Source organism: Marmota marmota, unplaced genomic scaffold, assembly GCF_001458135.2.
Source record: "Marmota marmota marmota unplaced genomic scaffold, marMar, whole genome shotgun sequence".
Taxonomy (NCBI): Eukaryota; Metazoa; Chordata; class Mammalia; order Rodentia; family Sciuridae; genus Marmota; species Marmota marmota.
Window position 1 is genome coordinate 25,548,819 of NW_025999869.1, and position 21,549 is coordinate 25,570,367.

Consider the following 21,549-nt stretch of genomic DNA (forward strand, 5'->3'; position numbering starts at 1 on the left):
ATCCATGTGATTCTATACCTAGAAGACCCAAAAAATTCCACCAGAAAACTTCTAGAACTAGTAAATGAATTCAGCAAAGTAGCAGGATACAAAATCAACACCCATAAATCAAAGGCATTTCTGTATATCAGTGACAAATCCTCTGAAGGGGAAACTACCCCATTTACAATGGCCTCAAAAAAAAAAAAACTTAGGAATCAACCTAACAAAAGAGGTGAAATACCTCTACAATGAAAACTACAGAACACTAAAGAAAGAAATTAAAGAAGACCTTAGAAGGCAGAAAGATCTCCCTTGTTCTTGGATGGGCAGAATTAATATTATCAAAATGACCATACTACCAAAAGCATTATACAGATTTAATACAATTCCAATCAAAATCCCAATGACATTCTGTTGCTGTGGGTCCCTTGGCTACACTCAATCGCGGTGGGTGTGGGGGATGCAGAGTCAAAACACAAGACACCTGGAGCTGCTGAGAGCAGGCAGGTGACAGACCTCCAGTCGACCTCCTGCAAGCTCTTGCAAGCTCGTTTAATGCAGAAGTGATTACAATTGATGGACGCATTCTCCAGTTATACATAAGCAAACAAGGTATATAACATTTAGAAACCAAGCATCTTAGTTAGGATTAATACTGCACTATGAGGAAGCTCTAAATATTGCTACAAGGTGGAAAGCAGACTGGTAGGATTATTGTCCCCATGAAAAGAGGGCGTTATGAGTTGGGGGAATCATGCCCTGAGGCCCTTGTCTCTCTGTTCCTGGCAATGCTGACCTCAATCACTGAGGATGTGGTTTCTCAGAGGCTCGCTAGAGCAGAGCACCCCATCCTGCAGGTGTTCCTGTCAGGCCTGTAGGAGCATAGGTTTTCCTAGCACTTGGAGCTGCTCGTAGTTGTGAGTTGCAAATCTAAAGTTACTCCCACATTTCCTCCCTTTTTATTAAATTTGTAGCCAAAGGAGAACCGTGAGAAGAGAAGGAAAGGAAAGAGAAAAGCAAAGAAAAAGGGAAAAAACTACAGGCAAAGAGGCATGCAGAAGAGAAGGGGGAAAACAAAAACATTCTAACAGCCCTTTCCTTCAGCTGCCCTTTCCCTGTGGTCTAACATAAAATTAGAAAGTAAATCCTGCTGTGGCGGGTGGACAGCTGCTATTGGCCAGGTCTCTGTCTGCTACCTGGGTCCCGATATGAGCTGGGCGTGGGAAGCAAAGCAGCCATGGGGGCAGGAGGACTCCCTCAGAAGGGGTGACGGTTCAGGCCCCTGAAAAGTTGGGGGGGTGAGGGTCTGTGCCCCACCTCTGTTGGCCCCCAAGTTCTGTCCTGATGGCCCCTCTGCGACTGTGCCTGTCTTAGGTTGTTCCTTCCCTGAGGAATCTTACCCGTTTCTGACTAACCAGCCATTATCCAAGGCCAAACAGGGTGATGTGAGGTGTGTGAGTGAGGGAAAGGCATTGCCCTTGAGAGGATCAGTTCTCTATCTCCTTGGTAGCCAATGTCCCCATGGCCTCCATGCCTAGCATCTGCCTTAGGATCCCCTCACCTGCTGGCGGGGCCCTGGCTCTGGTCACAGGTTTGGGGAAACCCAGGTTTCTTCTCCAGGGAGGGCCCAGCTCACAGCACTGGGTAAGAGAGACATATGACATGGTACCAGCCTCCAGGAAGCTTCAACCTCAGCATGGGCAGGAAAGTCCAGGCTGCAGCCTTGAACAAATGGCTTGTGAGAATAGTGTCCCTCTTGGTATAATGCAAGAGAGGTCATCCAAGGACAAAGAGGAGAAAGGCCCATCTCAGCAGTAGTCCAGTTAGGGAGGACTTTCTTAGCCCAAGGTAACCCCATGGATAGAGAATATACAAGATCCCTCCCAGTCAAATTAGAAATGAGGAGGTGTCCTTCCTGGAACAATAGGGTAGGGAGATTCTAGAAAAGGCTGTGTTCAGGAAGGAAGGAGAACTATAGAACCACAGAACCAGCAAACAGTAATCAGGTGAGAAAAAAGAAGGGATATTGGGACAAAGCTGAGAGACACAGACAAAGAGGGAGAACTGTGGCAAGACTTTGGACCTAATCCCCCATAGAAAATTGGCCCTTAGTTGGTATCTACTTAGATCCAATCATAGCTGCCATCCACACAGCTGAAGGAGACTCCTTATTCTCTTTTTGACTTTCCTTACATGCATAAGCTATCATAGCTTGTTTAGTTTCTATTTTGTTGAGCCTTTCTTGGAAGCACCTTAAAAGAACATACATTAAAACAAGAAGAGCAATGCCAATGTCAGCAAGGATCCAATTAGCAGAGTGAATTAAAGCTGACAGTTTATCCCATAGCCGCTGTAGAAATGAGGGGTTAAGAATTAGATTTGCTCTGGTTTCGTTTAGGCTGAGAATCTGGGAATGCAGTGTCATAGTGAAATTTCTGAAAGCCATATCCCAAGGTCCCTTAAGTCTATTTGCTAGCTCAAGCTGATCTTCTGTTACATTTTTTACTGAAACAGGAGTTTGGCAAACATACAGAAATTGAGGACTGCAAGGTAATCTGACATTTAATTGAAGCATATAAATTTTTTCATCAGTAAGGTCAAACTGTTGTTGTAACATTAAGATACCTCCTTGCAAGTGCAGGTTTAGTCGCTCCTGGGTGGTCAGGGCCCTGGTGGAGAGCTGCACTACTTGATTAATGGCTGTAGCATCTGTTGTGGATTGGGTCAAAGCTATACCAGTGGTGGTAGCAGCTGTAACTGCGACAAGGGAGGCAGCAATAATAGCAGTGGTAACGCCAAAATCTCGCCTAACTCTGGAAAGGGAAATATCTTTTGTAAAATGAACCTCTTGAATGGAGGACTCATCCTCCGTTGGGAACCCCAGCATTCGGGATATTCTCATTAGCACTGCTGTCTTAATGGAGGAGTTCCAACAATTGGTCAACTCACAGAGGGAATTATTACAATTAACACAACCATTTTTGTGACTTTGAGTGGAGGTTACAAAGAAGAAAGATGGCTTAACACACACATGACCTCGAGTAGCATAGGTAGCTGAGGGATTTTCAAATGGCATCCATGGTGACAATAGGGCTGACATCTTTACATTTGTAAGTACCACATAATAATTGTTTGCCTAATTGTAAAAACTCTCCTGACAGTTTTTCTTTTGTATCTTGAGCATTTCTGTATGTCTTTTGAGAAGTACTGTATTTGATGAGAATTTTATTTTTTATCCTCCTCTTAAGTAGGGCCTGGACCAACTGATAAGCTCATCAGAGAGGAAATAGGGTTGGGAGAGGGGGAGGTAATCCCTCCAGGAAATCCCCCTTCAGGGTATGTTCTCACTGATATTTTTAAATCTTTCAATGGGCACCGCTGAAAGAAGGGTTGAGGTCATGAATGCAAATCCCTAGCGTTCGTGGGCATGGTAACACCAGCTAGCAAGTCCTTGGTAAAGACCACTCTTGCTTCCCCTTCCAGGGAAAGGGGCCAAAAGCCCATGAAACCTCCTCTTCCGGACTCCCAAAGGATGTCATTATGAAAACAAATTGTATGTTTACATACTTTGTTTGCATCTGAGACATTATTCAGGATGGTAAAGGTCCATGTTGACTAACTGAAAGTGATAAATTCCAGGGATGTTGTGCTATTGGGTCAGAGGTCACAGGGCTTGGAATGAGACAATAGTGGCAAACAAAAAAGGCAAGACAGTATCATCTAGACCAACAGGTAAAACGATCCCAGGAGACGGAGGCCCCATCCACCATGTATGTACTTGTGGCTGGTGACAGAATAATGCACAATAGCATATACATGCAAAATAGCATATAGAGAGCCTTTGTCTGCATTGATGCATGAGAAAGGAAAAGTCCAGTTAAAGTCTCAGCAACAGCATGAGTGATTTTCACCCAGCTGGGTGTAATCCTTCCGGTTAGGTGCAGGAGAGCGGTGAGAGGTGAGAGCGGCAGTTGCAGTTATGCCCATGGGGACAGTAAGCTTTATGACGATGTCGGTCCGGGGACTCCTGTCCTGAGTTTTGTCCTTGGGATGTATTCTGCAAGATTTAAGAGAGAAGTATGTGCAACATTCTGATCATGATTACATGGGTGTGGATTGCTCTCATGTTTTTTTATTTGCAGTGGCATGAGTATTTTGCTCATTGAAGGGTTTTGCCGCTAGGTGGCGCCAAAGACCATCTGCTTTGCAGATAGTTGTCTGTGAGTGACAATTGGGGGCCATGCTTTGAAGTATGCCCACTTTGATCAGGCAGGCCAGCATAGGGCCTTGAGTTATTAGGCTGTTAGGCAGAGGCCCTTCTTTCCACATGCTTTCCTGTTAAGCACTCACCTGTGAGTTGCAGGCTATAATGGCACACATGAGCATGAAAAGAGTACCAGGGCTCTGGTCTCCAGTGGGTGACATGCTTATAGCTTGATCCGTCAGGATTTTAAGATCAACTCATGTTATTTTTGCGTGTCCTCCAGTGGAGGTGGGGTCGCGATGATTTCCTCCTCTCCTTTTTTCGGAACTTGGATGTTAATGGCTGGTCTGACATTTCTTGCTGGTACCCAGATGGGAAAATACAGGTGAAGCCTCTACCCTGGGTAATTAAAGGGTGTGGCCCCCTGGGGGACTGGGGCCAGAGAAGGAAAGGAGCCCCAGTGCTTATATGCAGGGCTTATCCCATTTGAGTCAAACGTAAGAAAATTGAGGGCAAAGAGAGCATGTGTCAATGCAAGGTGAGGATCTGAGAATGTATGAGTACTCTTGTTTTTGTAATGTATCCTCAAGTGTCCGGTTAGTCCTTTCAATTATTCCTTGCCCTTGTGGGTCATAAAGAATGCCTGTTATGTGGGTAACAGGACACTAGGAAATTCTGAAATTCCTGTGAGGTATAGGCTGGTCCGTTGTCTGTTTTTAGGAACCAAGGAACCCCAAGCATTAACATTGCTGCTTTCATTGCCTTTATGGCATTTGAGGCTTTCTCTCCTGGTTGTGCCATAGCATGTGTACATTTGGAGTAAGTGTCCACAATAACATGGACATACTTGAGCTTACCAAAGGAGGGGATGTGAGTGACATCCATTTGCCAAATTTTATTAGGGGAGAGGCCGCGGAGGTTTACTCCCTGTGGTTGCAGTGGTCCAAGTGGCACCAGAGGAGTGCAATTTTTGCAAGTTTGAACTAGATGCTTGCATTGGGTCATAGAAGGTCAGGAAACAAGGCCTTCAAATATTCGCAGACATGTGAAACTTAGTGTGGAGTATTCGTGCTTTCTCCAGGAAGTCTAACGATAGTGTGTTGCAGAAAATAAATTTATCCACTGGAGAGTTGCCTGTGGCAATTAATCCAGGGAGCCCAGTATGGGATCTTCTTACATGTGGGATGAACCATGGATGCTTCCTGTTTTCTGTGAGGTTCGAGCTTGGTCAATAGGGCTTACCTGTGGATATAAAAACTGCACAGAGAATTGCTTTTGCCACCTGGACAGAGTATTTACTGTCTGAGAAAATACTAATGGCAGTATCTGAGCTCATAATGAGTGCCTGTATTATTGCCCTAAGTTCTCCCAGCTGTACTGACCCTGAGTGGCCATCCACATGGGAGATGTCCTGTTCATTGGGAATTTTCAGAATAACACCGAAGGTGTGTGTGTTTATATCGGTGAACGCACATGGTGCTGATGGTATGGGCTGGGATATGGGGAATGCATCTTAGGAGTTGTAATCTCCAATGTTTGGAGATTACAAGGTTTGGAGCAACTTATCAGGGGGGAGATGGCTGTCAATCTGTCCAGGGAAGTCAGACAGTAAAGTTTGAAACAGAGTATTATTCTGAAAGAGTGTTGAGACCTCTGTGTATGTTAATGACAACACTAAGGTGTCTGACTCTATGTGAAAAATCTTGTTATAATAATATCTTACGATTAACCCTACCAGAAGTATGTTCTCTAGCTTACCTGTGATCTTGTGACATTCACTCCAGGCCAGATGCACTCAATATAGGGATCCGTGGGCCTGCCAAATAACACCGAGCGGTGCTCCAGACGTTATTAATATTATCTCCAGTAGGGGTTTTGACTGGTCATATCTATGGGTCTGTAGCCTTGAGAGGCTGTCATTGATCATTTGAACAGTTGTCTCTGCTTGAGGGGTTAGCTTTATTTTTGAGGAAGGATCATCTCCTTTTTTCAGTGAATCAAACAGAGGGGTAAGTGCATCAGGAAGTAAATAAAGGAAAGGCTTGAGCCAATTAATCTGGCCACATAACTGTTGTAGCTCATTAAGTGAGTATTGAGACCTAATAGTCAGGGTAGGCCTAAGAGGTTGTATTTTTGCAGCAATCTTGTAGCCCAAAAACTCATATGGGGCAGAATGTTGTACTTTGTCAGTGGCTATGCGAAGGCCTAGTATTTGGAGATTGTCCATCAGCCTCTTAAGGCAAATCTGCAATTTGTCAGAATCTGCGTGAGTAAGCAAAATGTCATCCATGACCAGGCAATGCTGTGTAAGGGGCCTGGTCACATGAGAAACAAAGATCTGACATATGGGAGGGCTATTTTTCATCCCTTGCGGGAGGACTGTCCATTGATATCTCCGGGAGGGTATCATGGTGTTAGGTTCCCACACTGTAAAAGCGAAAAAGGGTCTGTCCTGGTGTGCTATAGGGATGAAAAAGAAGCAATCCTTGAGGTTGATAGCAACAATAAGATAGTTGCTCAGGATACTGGCTGGAGGGATACCTGATTGAAATGAACTTATCTTTTTCATATGTTTGTTAATTGGCCTCAAATCTTGAAGTAATCTATGTTTCCCATTTTTCTTGGGGATTACAAAGATAGGCATGTTGTGTGGGCTTGGTGGAGGGTTCAGTATGCCCAAGATCTAATTGTTCCTGAATTACTTGCTTAAGAATTGTTAATTTGGGTTCTAGTATATGCCACTGTTCCACCCAGATATGATCTGTGGTGTCCCATTCCAGGGGGATGGGATCAGGTTTAGAGGTCAAGGGAACAATGGCCTTTAGAATTGGGGGGCACTGGTCTTGCCGATAGCCCTATCTTGTCATGTATCATTATTTCATCATATAAGGCTTTGTCATCAGTGGTTTTGACAGCATCCATGTCCTCCAGGATGTCCCTACTCCATAAGGTATTAGGGACTTCTGCAATCAAGGGATGAAAGGTACCCTTCTCTCCTTCCATGTCCTGCCACATGACAGAAGAGATAACTTTCCTAGTGGCCTGGAACCCACCAATGCCTTGTATATTGGGACCGGGCTCTGTCTTCTACTTCTCATCTTGGATGCTGTATTAGATGTAATGGAAACATCAGCCCTTGTGTCTACTATGCTTTTAACAGGAGTACTGTCAAGCATAATAGTCATTCTTGGTTTGGTTCCAAATGGGTAACATCTAGCGAATTTGCGGACGTCTGTTCCCTCTTACTGGCGGGGCTGAGAGTTGCCCCAAGGGGAGTTTAAAGGCCGGAGTTTGCAGTCCTTTGCCCAGTGATAACCCTTTTTGCATCTAGGGCAGGGTGTCTTGGGGCCAGGGTGGCTGCATTCTTGGGACAGTACCATTTAATGTGGCCTGGCTGATTACAGCCCCAGCAAATGGGATCAGATCTTGGTTGGGAAGGTCCATTGTTCTTTTTTATTAGTAGCTTGTTGATAGCAGCTGTTAAAGCCTGAATGGGCCCCGAGAAAGGGGATACTTCTTTAGTAGCAGAAATCCACTTAGAGAGGGATTCACTGTGGACGGGGGGCAATTGCAGCCCTAGTTTTGGCTGTAGCCCCTTCCCATACCAACTGTTTGACTAGCGAATCTTGAATAGGGCCAGGTCGGGATGCCTCAATGACTCTGGACAAAAAGTCAGGAAACCACTCAATGGGGATTCTGGATCAGGTTTCTGAAGAGTTCATATTTTGGAGGTGTAATGTTTTTAAGACTCTTCAGGTTAAAGTAAATGACATTTCCAATTCTGGATTGTTCTTGAGGACTCATATAGGCACCGCGACCAGTCAACATGTCTAGGGTGATGGCGATGTCATAGGAGAGGTTGCTTCTTGCTATTTGTTCTGCCTCCTCCTCGAAGGGAGCTTTCCACTGTAAATATTGTGGACAAGTTAAACATTCCTTGAGGAGGTTCATCCAATCAAAGGATGTTTGTAATTGAGCTGACCATTGCTTTTACACCTCCTCAAAGTAAGGAGAGCTAGGCTCAGACTCCTGAGAAGCCTTTCTCAGTAATGCTAGATCTGGTAAAAGAGTAAGTACCAGGGTCTATTTTCTGCGTTGCAACCAAGATTCACTGGGTAGGCAGAAAAGGGGTTACGAGAGGAATGGGGGGTTGATAAGGGGCCGAGGGCCTTAAAGGGTGTCTCCTCGGAGCAGGAGTGTAATTCTTTCCATGAATATTTTGGAGATGAGCCATCCTTTCTCGAGTCATTGTCCTCATCTGAATCAATGACACTCGAGGCAGAGGCCTGGAGAGTCATTGTTTTGTCCTCCAAAGAGTCATTATGCTTTTGAATGATATCTTCTGCTAAAGAGCCTTGAAGGCTGGCAATGATGGCTAGAAGGCTGGCAATGATGGCTAGAAGAATCGGTATTAAAGAGGCAGGGGGAATGTGTCCCTCATGGACCTCCTTTTACCTTGCAGAGTATAAGACTTTCATTCAAATTTGTGGATCCCTATGTTTTCGGGGCCAATCCAGGGTGCTAAATAGATAGCTTCCTGCCAGAAGTGATTGATGTCTTTTGGTTTCACCTTAAGTCCATGCTGAGAAAGCAGTGCTTTCAGAACTGCTAGTTGTGGGGGGTACGGTGGGAATGTTGCCCGTGACTGGTTAGTGGACTTATTAGAGGCCTCCTGGAGTCTCTCAAATATGAACAAAGCCACACTAATAACCCCCTATAAGGATCAAGATACCAAAAACAGGAACCCAAGGGGATGGTTCAGACATGGAAGTCCCTAGAAAGGACAAACAAGAGTGTGTTTAGGATCCAATGTCTTGTGATTAGTGGGGGACTTCCTTGACTTGCTAGGTCAAGGCCATATGCCTATATGGTGTCTCCTGAGGGAAGTTCTCTTTAACAGAGAAAATCAAGGTTCCAAAGTCTGGGAGGATCAGTCCCTTATGTGAATTCCTGGGTGAAACAAGGGGAAGGAAGAGCTATAAGGTGACGCCAACCTTTATGGTGGTATGTGCCTCAACTTGGGAGCCAATGCTCGACAAGGACAAGGAAAGGGGTTAAGAGGGTAAGAGCAAGAAAAAGGGGTTCCATGTTCACCTTCAAGGAACCGTCAGCACATAGAACAGGGAACAGGTCCCTACCCGAGGTCAATAGGGGGCCAGCCCTGAGGTGCGCGGGTGTGAGCAGACATTGGGTGCCAGATGTTGCTGTGGGTCACTCGGCTACCTCAGTTGTGGTGGGTGTGGGGGACACGGAGTCAAAACACAGACACCAGGAGCTGGTGAGAGCAGGTAGGTGGCAGACCTTAGCCGACCTCCAGCAAGCTTGTTTAATGCAGAAGTGATTACAACTGATGGGCGCATCCTCCAGTCATACATAGGCAAACAGGTTATATAACATTTAGAAACCAATCATCTTATGATTAATGTAACTGCACTATGAGGAAGCTCTAAATATTGCTACACGGTGGAAAGCAGACTGATAGGATCATTGTCCCTATGAAAAGGGGGCGTTATGAGTTGGGGGAATCATGCCCTGAGGCCCTTGTCTCTCTGTTCCCTGGCAACGCTGACCTCAGTCTCTGAGGATGTGGTTTCTCAGAGGCTCGCTAGAGCAGAGCGCCTCATCCTGCAGGTGTTCCTGTCAGGCCTGTAGGAGCATAAGTTTTCCTAGCACTTGGAGCTGCTCGTAGTTGTGAGTTGCAAACTGAAAGTTACTCCCACAACATTTCTCAGAGAAATAGAAAAAGCAGTCATGAAAATCATGTGGAAAAATAAGAGACCCAGAATAGCTAAAGCAATCCTTAGCAAGAAGAGTGAAGCAGGTAGCATCACTATACCAGACCTTAAACTATACTACAGAGCAAACAGCATGGTATTGGAACCAAAATAGACTAGTAGACCAGTGGTACAGAATAGAGGACACAGAGACTAACCCACATAATTACAGTTATCTTATATTAGACAAAGGTGCCAAAAACATGCATTAGAGAAAAGATAGCCTCTTCAACAAATGGTGCTGGGAAAACTGGAAATCCATCTGCAACAAAATGAAATTAAACCCCTATCTCTCACATGCATTAAACTCAAAGTGGATTGAGGACTAAGGAATTAAACCAGAGACCCTGTGTCTAATAGAAGAAAAAGTAGGCCCCAATTTCCATCATATCAGATTAGACCCCTACTTCCTTAATAAGACTCCTATAGTGCAAAAATTAAAATCAAGAATTAATAAATGGGATGGATTCAAACAAAAAAAGCTTCTTCTCAGGAAAAGAAACAATCAGGGAGGTGAATAGAGAACCTGGGAGCAAATATTTACCACTTGCACATCAGATAGGGCACTAATCTCCAGGGTATATAAAGAATTCAAAAAGCTAAACACCAAAATAACATATAACCCAATCAATAAATGGGCCAAGAAGCTGAACAGACACTTCTCAGAAGGTGATATATAATCAATCAACAAATATATGAAAAAAGGTTCAACATGTCTAGCTATTAGAGAAATGGAAATCAAAACTACTCTAAGATTTCATTTCACTCCAGTCAGAATGGCCGCTATTAAGAATACAAACAGGGCTGGGGATGTGGCTCAAGCGGTAGCACGCTCGTCTGGCATGCGTGCGGCCCGGGTTCAGTCCTCAGCACCACATACCAACAAAGATGTTGTGTCTGCCAATAACTAACTAAATAAATAAATAAATATGTTAAAAAAAAAATACAAACAACAGTAAGTGTTGGTGAGAATGTGGGGGAAAAGGCATGCTCATACATTGCTGGTGGGACTGAAAATGGTGCAGCCAATATGGAAAGCAGTATGGAGATTTCTTGGAAAACTTGGAATGGAACCACCATTTGACCCAAATATCCCAATCCTTGGTCTCTACCCAGAGGACTTAAAAACAGCATACTACAGGGATTCAGCCACATCAATGTTTATAGGAGCACGGTTCACAGTAGCTAAACTGTGGATCCAACCTAGATGCCCTTCAGTAGATGAATGGATAAAGAAAATGTGGTATGGGGCTGGGGATGTGGCTCAAGCGGTAGCGCGCTCGCCTGGCATGTGTGCGGCCCGGGTTCGATCCTCAGCACCACATACAAAGATGTTGTGTCCGCCGATAACTAAAATAAAAAATAAATATTAAAAAATTCTCTCTCTCTTTAAAATAAAGAAAGAAAGAAAGAAAATGTGGTATATGTACACAATGGAATATTAACTCCGCAGTAAAAGAGAATAAAATCATGACATTTGCAAGTAAATGGATGGAGCTGGAGAATATAATGCTAAGTGAAGTTAACCAGTCCCAAGAAAATAAATGCCGAGTAGTAGCATGCCGGTAGTGCACTTGCCTAGCATGTGTGAGTGTTTTCTCTGATATAAGGAGGCAGACTCATAGTGGGGTTAGGAGGGGAAGCATGGGAAGATTAGATGAACTCTAAAGAGGGCAAAGGGGTGGAAGGGGAAGGGAAAGGCAAGAGGTATAAAAAAGATGGTGGCATGAGATGGACATCATTACATGTATGAGACACGAATGGTGTGAATATACTTCATGAGATGGACATCATTACATGTATGAAGACATGAATGGTATGATTATACTTTGTATACAACCAGAGATATGAAAAATTGTGCTCTATATGTGTAATATGAATTGTAATGCATTCTCCTGCCATATACAACAAATTATAATAAAAAAATAAAATTAAAAGGAAAAGAATGGATTAAAAAAATCTTTTCAATAAATGGTACCAAATTGTATTTTATGACCAGATTAGAATTACTAGACTTATAATGAGCTTGTTATTAAAAAGCTAGACTGTTTCACCTAATTCCACTATAAATTTTTCCCCCTAAATAACATAAAGTTTGGTCTGGGGTTGTGGCTCAGTGGTAGTGCACTTGCCTAGCATGTGTGAGGCACTGGGTTCGATTCTTAACACCAAGTATAAATAAATAAATGAATAAAGGTCCATCAATAACTAATAAGAATTTTTTAAAAATAAAGTTTACATAATCAACCAAATATTCTTAAGAACAAGTCTGTAGTGGGCGTGGTGGTGCACACCTGTAATCCCAGCAGCTCAGGAGGCTGAAACAGAAGGATTGGGAATTCAAAGCCAGCCTCAGCAATTTAGGAAGGCCCTAAGCAATTTAGGGAGACCCCATCTCTAAAATATTAAAAAAGGGCTAGAGATGTGGCTTTGTTTTTTTGTGGTGCTGGGGATTAGAACCCAGGCCTTGTGCATGTGAGGCAAGCAGAGTCACTGTTTCTGTGCCAAATATTATAATAGCTATCATAGTTAGTCAAAAACTATGAGAAATCCACTGTTTGTTTTACTGTTATATTTTATCTACTATATAAAAATATTTTTGCCTTTTATTTCTAAGGGATGAAAGTCCAATGAAAGCAAACTTCCTTCAAAACATGGTAGAAGACAGAACAGAATCTGCATTATCATATTATGAATTCCTCTTGCATATTCAGCAACAAGTAAATAAATGAACAAATGAAGAAATTTGGCTTAGTTATTGCTAAGGAAATCACAAAGCAGAATTCCTGGGAATGTGTAATACCTTCCTTTTCTATTTAAATTTGTGAACTAATGTGATGATTAAGATGTTTTCACTGTGATTTCAACAAACTATAGCAAATAAAGGACTACAGCAGAGACTCAAACATAAAACTCTGAAAATACTGTATTTTTCAAATCAAAATATATCTACATATGATTGGATACCTTTTTTCCTTTGCTGCCAATTATGTTCAAGTTGTTACAGATTGAAATAAGGAAAAGATATTATAGAGGTAAAGTACATTTTGTAAAATAAAGACTTCTGTGTTCCACATGTATATTTTTTATTTTTCTGAGTTTTTGGCTGCTACATTTAAAACCTCATGAGACTAAGTGTTGGAGGGAAGTTATGAATCCATTAATAATGATCTTTTTACAATTGGGAAATCCAAAAGTAAATAGAATGTAGAAGAGCTAGAATTCATACCCCATACTGTTTTGTTTTATTTTTAAAGAAAGGAAAAGTATCATCATGTTAAATTAAACAGGCAAACTAACTGTAGTCTAGCTTGAGAAGAATATGAAGTAACACATTCAAGCTTTAAAATCTGTCAGTATTCTCTATACTTGAAGAACAAAATCACTTTGATTTGAAGTGAAAGATGTAATTAGGTGGTTCTCTGATTTGGCTGCAGATGACTTGGACATACTGTTTTCTTTGCAATGAAAAGAATTTGAGCTGTCTTCATAAATATTGGGACTGGCAATGATAATAGGGAAATGAGAAATTTAGTTATCTTGATCCTTTAGGTGTGCTTTTATTTGGTACATTTCTGCTCCGTGATATATAATAAAAGTGCTTTTTTGGTGAAATGAGAATGAATGAAAGAAGTTAAAGGTTTCTAAAATGTTATGTCAAATGCATCAGTAACATTTTTCTAAGAAGTTTGATAATTAAATTGGGATATTATTATTCTGGGATATTAAAACCTATTAAAGCATGAATGCTGCTGTTTGATTTGGTGAATATTAAGATTACACAAATCCAATATATTGGATATATTGGTTGCTGAACATGTTCAAAAGACTGCTTTTTTGATTCAGCTAGAGAATATAATCAAAACTTACTGAGCAGATTTTGTTTACAAACAGGTAAATTACATCTGTGTATTTACAGTGCTGTGATATAATTAATATCTTTAAGAGTTTGGCTCAGTTTTCACCGATTCATCTTGTCTCGTATGAACTTCTTAAAAGATAATGTACATGTATAATACTTGATGAAAAGATTTTTGGTTTTTTGTTTTAATAGGTTACAAAATGTGTTTACAATCTTGGTCTTACATGATCACCAATGAATAGTAACTTTCAGGTTTACATCCATGTGGGCTGACTTAACTGAATTGTTTGGTGTGGGGAAGAAGCAAATCCCTCTAGAGTACACAACTACTACTTGCCAGCTGGATTAGAATAATTGTGTTTATGAAAATACCATCTCCTTTAAGCAGTGTTAAGATTTGTTTTCAAGCCGGGTGCGGTGGTGCACGCCTGTAATCCCAGCGGTTTAGGAGGCTGAGGCAGGAGGATCTTGAATTCAAAGCCAGCCTAAGCCAGAGCTAGCTCAGTGGCTGAGTGTCCCTGAGTTCAATCCCTGGTCCCGCCCCGCCCCCCGCCCCCCACCGCCTCCCGCAAAAAAAAAAAAAAGATTCATTTTCAGTGTGCAAGTGGTACATTGAACTGGAAGGTTTCTTGAAAGCTCTTTCTTTTGTTAGGAAGCAATTTTTAAATTACAGCAAATTAAATTTATATTTTCCCATCTTTTTAAGAAACAGTCATTACACACTGATGTTTCTTAAAAGAATTAATTTTTTTACATTTTAAGTAAGAAATTAAATGAATTATTCATTTAATGTAATTTTAAACTTTGACATTTATAAGTTCTTTCTGAATAGTAATGAAAAATCTTCTAGAAGGAAACATTTGTGCTTCTAGGGATAATCTTCCTTGTGCCTCACTACATCCCTAAGTGGATACGACTCATGTTATTACCACATACTTTGTTAGTGTATTTCAAAAATTTACTTTGAAAAATTATTTTAAATATTGTGTAACATGCAATCCAGAATAATTTTATAACAGGTCATTAAAAAACACATAACTTTAGTTAGGATTCACAATATTTGTTCTCCAGGTAATAAGAGAATGAATGAACCTTTTGGGAATATTGATATATAAAACAATTATTTTTTTGCAATATGAATGTGTTTTTTAGTTAGTTTTTTTTTTTTTCTTTGCAGTAAGGCACTACCTGCCATTATCATCTTGTATTACTTTTTGATGTAAAGCAACTAATATTTACACTATACCATATTTTTTTTATTGTAGTTGTAAATTATGAACGATCCTTGAATTTTCTACAGATCTACAACTACTAAAGTAACAGACAAGGGCAATCTTGGTATATAAATCTGAGCATGACAGTTCTACCATAAAAAGTACTCTATTTTTCTAATTTCTAGAATTTTTAAAATAACATTTCTGTAAGTCTGACATACTAATATTCACTCAAGCAGTACCATTTATTTTAGTTTGCATATGTCTTCATTGTTTTTAATTTAATGTAATGTATTGAGTCTAATAGACTGTTTTGCAATAATTAGAATAAAAGATTTATTTCTTCTAATCAAAGATGCATAACAGCTATTATCTAGGGGACCACCAAATGTGATTTTGAGATTTTGTTAGCTATTACAAATCTAATCCTTATATAGAAATTTTACTTTTGTAAAGTAGTGTATAATATTGTAACATTCAATTCTTGTTCTCAATTCAAATATGTATTGATCTTCAGTGTGCTGTGTTACATCTTGCTTCTCTGAAATGTTAGAGACAAGATTTGTCTTCCTTTTTACAGTTTGTAATATTCACTGTTTTATTCCTGTAAAAAAAAAAAGAAAAAAGAAAAAGTCATTTGTAACCCATGCAAACAATCGTTTGATCTGTGCTAACTTATCAATTTGACTATTCAATAAAGTTAATTGAAAGAGCTTACAAACAGTGACTGGTTATTTTAAATGATAGGAAACAACTTGCCAATCACTGAGCAGGGCTATGTTGTGTATCCACATTAAGTCACTGGAAAATTATTGCTAGAGAGTTTTAAATCTCCTAAATCGGTGTCTGTGAAATTATGCACTGAATTTTTGGTGCTCACTATACAAGGATAGCTAGGTTTCAAATTCCAGATTGAAAGTTGTTTTTTCTTGGATATTGTCAACATATTGCTTCATTGTCTTGTGGGCCCTTCTATTCCTGAAAAGAAGATAACTGATAATCTTATCTGTTAGCTATTAGGAGTTTTATCCTTAATATTCTATAGTTTTATTATTCTGGGCTTATTATTTATCCTGTTTGTTATTCAGAACAAACTTGAATCTGAAGTTCCTTGTCTGTTTTTAATTTGAGAAAATTCCCAGCCATTTGCTTTTAAATATTTGCTTCTATTTTTTTTACCCCCAGAATTTTTATTTGACATTTGTTTTCACATTGGGGATTGATCCTAGAGAGCACTTTACTACTAAACTACATCCCTAGCCCTTTTTATTTTTTTATTTTGAGATAGGGTCTGATGAAGTTGCCTTGAAATTTAGACCCTCCTGCCTCAGCCTTCTGAGTCACTGGGATTATATGCATGTGCCACCATGCCCAGCTCACTTAATTTTTTATGCAAAATCTAAGATTTGTATCTGCAGTTTATATGAAATTATTATTATTAGCCTCTCTAGAAAGTGCTAGGTTTAGCCAAGTGTGGTGGCACATGTCTGTAATCCCAGCGATTTGGGAGGCTGAGACAGGAGGATCACAAGTTCAAAGCCAGTCTCAGCAGTCTAGGGGAGGTCCTAAGCAACTTAGCAAGACCCTGTCTCAAAAAAAAGGGGGAGGCTGGTGATGTCACTCAATGGTTAAGTACTCCTGGATTAAATCTCCAGTACCAAAAAAAAAAAAGAATGCTAGGTTTAAATGAAAATATGTAAAACATTGGAAATGCCAAGTTTTAACACTTAACTGTAAAAGAAAGTTTTCTTTAAATGTATAGGAAGTTTGGATACTCAGCGCTAGACCTAAAGCAAAGTGGTACATTTAAAAACAATAATTTTAAAAGGCTGGGTTTGCCCATGGAAAGCCTATGGTGGTAGAGATAGAAATTACTGCAAGAATAAAAAGTATGCACATATATTAATGAATTACACATTAGTGCCAGGAAGACCAATCACATGACATTCTTTATCAAAGAATCACTGGGAAGTACCAGGATAATCAGTGAACTACAGAAAAATAGTCCTTCAAAATAAATAAGCATGGAATATGAAATCTGGATACTCTTACCTGACTAAATGAGTGATCATACATCAACACATCTATTTAAGGAACCAAAACACATTTGGTTTTTGTAGGCTCCCAAACCCACAAATCTCGTTTACCCTGGAATCGAATCTGGTTGACTTTGTTTTTAAAGGAAAAGAGCAACTATGGGTGTGTAGCTCAGTGGTAGAGCACTTCCCTAGCACATGGGAGCTTCTAGGTTCAATGCCCAGCACCAAAAATAAGGGGATTTTGTCTTTTGTTTACTTTTGGTACAGGAGCTTTAACCCAACATTGCTTTACCACTGTGCTACATCCCCAGCCCTTTTTGTTTTTTATTTTGAGAATCTCTCACTAAGTTGCTTAGGGGTTTCACTAAATTGCTGAGGCTGTCCTTGAACTTGGGATCCTTTTGTCTCAGCCTCTAGAGCCCCTGGGATTACAGGTGTGCACCTCTACGCCTGTCAAAAATAAGGGGATTTTGGGCTGGGATATAGTTCAGTGGCAAAGTCCTGGGTTTGATCTCCAGTTCCAAAAAGGGTTGGGGAGAGGTTAAAAAGGAGATGTAGCTGGGTGTGGTGGTGCACATCTATAAATAAATCCCAGCAACTCAAGAGGCTGAGATGGGAAGACCACATGTTCCAGACCAGGCTTCGCAACTTAGCAAGACTCAAAAAATAAAAAGGACTCGAGATGTGGCTTAGTGTGTAAAGCACCCCTGGGTTCAATCCCCAGAGCCAAAGTAAAGGGGGAATGCATATTGTAACTTGCATATTTATAAGCTTATATGTTCATCCAGGTTGTGATTATTTCCTTCAGACATTGATTACTGACAAGAGGAGACTGGACCTCTCTGAATACAAATTTCTTTTTTTTTTTTAAATGTCTGGAATTTTTATATTTTTAATTTGTTTTTTGTGGTTGTAGATGGACAGCGTATATTTATTTTATTTATTCATTTTTATGTGTTGCCGAGGATCGAGCCCAGTGTCTCACACATGCTAGGAAAGTGCTCTGCCACTGAGCTACAGCCCCAGCCCCGAATACGAATTTCTTATAATTAAACCTTTCTCACCGGGTGGTGGGGGTGGGGGGGTGTTGTGGCTCAGTGATAGAGCACTTGCCTAGCATGTGTGAGACACTGGATTCTATCCTTGGCACCACATAAAAATGAATAAATAAAGGTATAAAAAAAAAAGTTGTATCTGTTTTTAAAAATACTTAAAAATAAACCTTTCTCATTTCAGATATTCACTTAAACAGTACAAAGAAACTTGTAAAATAATTAATGCTAGTTTGAAGGTTTGCAACCTACGGATTGAAGAAAAACACTACTCCCTAAATTTTTAAATTTAAAATAGAGATAACTGGTATGATTCTGAATTAGTTGAGAATTATTTTTCTGAAGGGATCTTACTGTGTTGCACAAGCTACTCAAGCCACAGAACCTGTCTTGAAACTTTTAACACTATTTTTTGGGGGGGAAAGGAGGCATGGAACCAGGGCCTCACACAGGTAAGCATGTGCCTTACCACTGAGCTACATCCCCAGCCCCCTGAGTTTAACATTTACAACTAGCTAAGTAGCTGGTGGAAATGACTGATGAAGAAATGAACAACCAATATATTGGTAAAACTAGAAAGTCCATCCACAATCACAAGAACTTGCTTTTCAAGTGTTCCTCCTTTCCTTGCAGTCTTTGTTCGTATGCATATGAACTATGTACACACATAAATCATAGTGAAGGTTTGATTTTGCTTTATATATTATACATGTTGCTTTATCATTGTTAATGTTTGACTAATAGCCCATAATTAGTTATTTAATAAGTACTCATCTCCCAGTATTGGAAATTCTAAGGTTTCACAGTTTTTCACAAAACATTTTATGCCAATAGTTTCTTTTTCCTTTTTTTTTTTTTTTTTTTGGTACCAAGGATTGAACCCAGGGGATCTTTACCACTGAGTCATGTCCTCATCCATTTTTAGTTTTTATTTTAGGACAGGGTCTCACTGAGTTGTTGAGATTTGAATTTGCAATCCTCTGTGCCTCAGCCTCCGGAGTTGCTGGGATTACAGGCATGTGCCACCACATCGGGCAGTTTTTTCCTTCTTGGTAATAATTATGTTAAATTTTAAGTGGTCACTAAAAAAATAAATAAATAAAATAAAATTATTTGGTTCCAAGTACATGATTGTGACAATGCTAATTTACACCAGCACACCATCTGTGTTAGCTTTTCATCATGATATGGTACATGATTTCATTCTCATAAATGGAGACTCTTTCTTAAATTTTGGTTAGAATTAATTGGTATCATAACTAGCACTTCTTCCAATTTTGTTTCTCCATGGTGATACCAAACTAAATCATTTAGAAGGATGAGATTTGTTGTAATTCTGACTGTTATATGTAAGGGAACATGCAAAACAATATTGCCTGAAATAGTGCATCAATACATCTAATCTGTGAAAAAATTTGGTGAATTTGTGTAAATTATTCTTAATGTCTGTTTTTTTTTTTTTTTTTTCCTTGAGAATTAAGACTATGCGGCCCAAGCTGGTCTTGAATTTGTAAGCTCACAAATTCTCCCACCTCAGCCTCCCCATTAGGTGAGACTAGTGTCCTGCACCACCATACCTGGCCCTACAAATTTTTCTTAAGGCACCATCTGGAGTTCGGAGATCTAGGTTTGTGCAGATACACAGGGGAAACTTTTCCAATATTTTAGAAATTATCAACTAAAGACAATTCAAGTATTAATACTTTAAAATTAACTAGGATTTAACTTTCAATCAAGGGTGACATTTGTATACACACACACACACAGCCCCTATACTGGGATTGAATCCAGAGATGCTCTACCGCTAAATTCCATCCCTAGCCATTTTTCAAATTTTGAGACAAGGTCTCACTAAGTTGCTGAGACTGGCCAAGAACTTGAACTTCCGATCCTCCTGCTTCAGCTTCCCAAAGTAGCTACAATTACAGTCGTGTTTCACCATACCTGGCTCCGTCATTATATTCTTTGTTGAGCTCCTTCTGTTGCTGAATCCAAAAAAGGTCTTCTTTTTCTCCACTTCTTTCCTTATATAAACGCAGTGTTTCCATGCTGAGAAACGGAACCCAGGAATCAGGCACACTAGATAAATGCTCAACCACTGTGCTTCCTAGCTTCCTGATGTCAGGGTTTCTTTGTAGGGAGCCCAGTAGGCTGCTTCACCATCTGTTAGCTTTTTATCATTGTGACATAAACAACTTAAAAGAAGGAAAGATGTATTTTGGCTCATGGTTTCAGTCCGTGATCACTTGGCCCTTCCCTTTGGGCCTTTGTTGAAAAAGGACATTGTGGTGGGGAGCCGGAGAGGAAAAGGGGATGCGGAGGAGTGAAAGGGAGAGAAGGGAGTCCAGGGCACACAACCCCCTGTGACCCACCTCCAGAAGTTTCCCCCACCTCCAGAAGTTTCCACCACCTCCTGTTAAGCCTACCAGCTGGGGGCCAGGCCTTACTGTGTGTGTGTGTGTGTGTATGTGTTTTGCTGGTGATTGAACCCAGGACTTTGTGCATGCTAGGCAAGCACTCTACCAACTGAACTATTTCCTCAGTCCCTACATCAAACTTTTCCCATGATTTTTTGCAAGGGAAGGAGTGAACTTTTCCCATGATTTTTTGTAAGGGAAGGAGTGAACTTTTCCCATGATTTTTTGCAAGGGAAGGAGCACAGGTCCCAGACGGATGGTCAGCAGAGTTGTTTATCTTATCTCTGTGAAGGTCAGTGAGTTTCCAGACCCTGAGAACCTAAAAGAAAACAAATGATCCAAAAAACCCTGTTGATCCATGTTCGGCTTTTGTTATGGCCAATTTTTGCTACGTGCTGTTCTCTCATCAATTCAGGTATGACCTTTCCCATGGGATGGGACTTGGAAGTGGTGAAGCACTTACTTGCAGTTTAATCAGGCAAGAGGAAAGGAAAGGGAAAATCTAAGACTGGGGAAAAAATTTAACTTGTGCTGGAAAGATTTTTCCTTAGCCCATTACATGGCTCCATTGTGAGGCATTGTTTTAGGAACTGCAGCAGTGGACAAAACAGTGCTTGCCTTCATGGAGCTTGCGTCCCAGTTGGCGAGAAACAGAGAAAACTAGTATATTTAGCCGGTGAAATGGTTATAAGCACGAAGAAGAAAGTAGGATGGAGAAGGGCACTAGGGAGTGTTGGCAATTTAGATAGAATAGGCACGCAAGCTTCATTAGGAAAGTTTCCTTTGAAACAAAAATACGTGAGGAAACCCTAGGAACAACCAGGCATGCACTGGGAAAAAGTGCAGGTGCGAATGGGAATCGGCACCAAGAACAAGCCCGACGCAAAGCTCCCCGAAGCGTCTCTCTCGAATTGTGTATTTTCCCGGGCTCTGAGCGAGAAGGCAGGTCTGCAGACAACCGCCTTGTCGCAACAGCCTCCATTTTACTTCCTGGCAAAATACAAA

The 21,549-nt window shown here is 40.6% G+C and overlaps 1 protein-coding gene across 4 annotated transcripts in view; it reads left to right on the top strand.

Moving 5' to 3' along the window:
* The window catches only part of Sec24a (SEC24 homolog A, COPII coat complex component), an 81,263-nt gene extending 65,510 nt beyond the window's left edge, over positions 1-15,753 (top strand). For all 4 annotated transcript variants that reach the window (XM_048783802.1, XM_048783811.1, XM_015492774.2 and 1 more), the window contains one exon: positions 12,578-15,753. In XM_048783802.1, the coding sequence (XP_048639759.1) occupies positions 12,578-12,692 (115 nt within the window). In that variant the 3' untranslated portion in view covers positions 12,693-15,753. The remainder of the gene's footprint in view (positions 1-12,577) is intronic.
* The last annotated feature ends 5,796 nt before the right edge of the window (positions 15,754-21,549 follow it).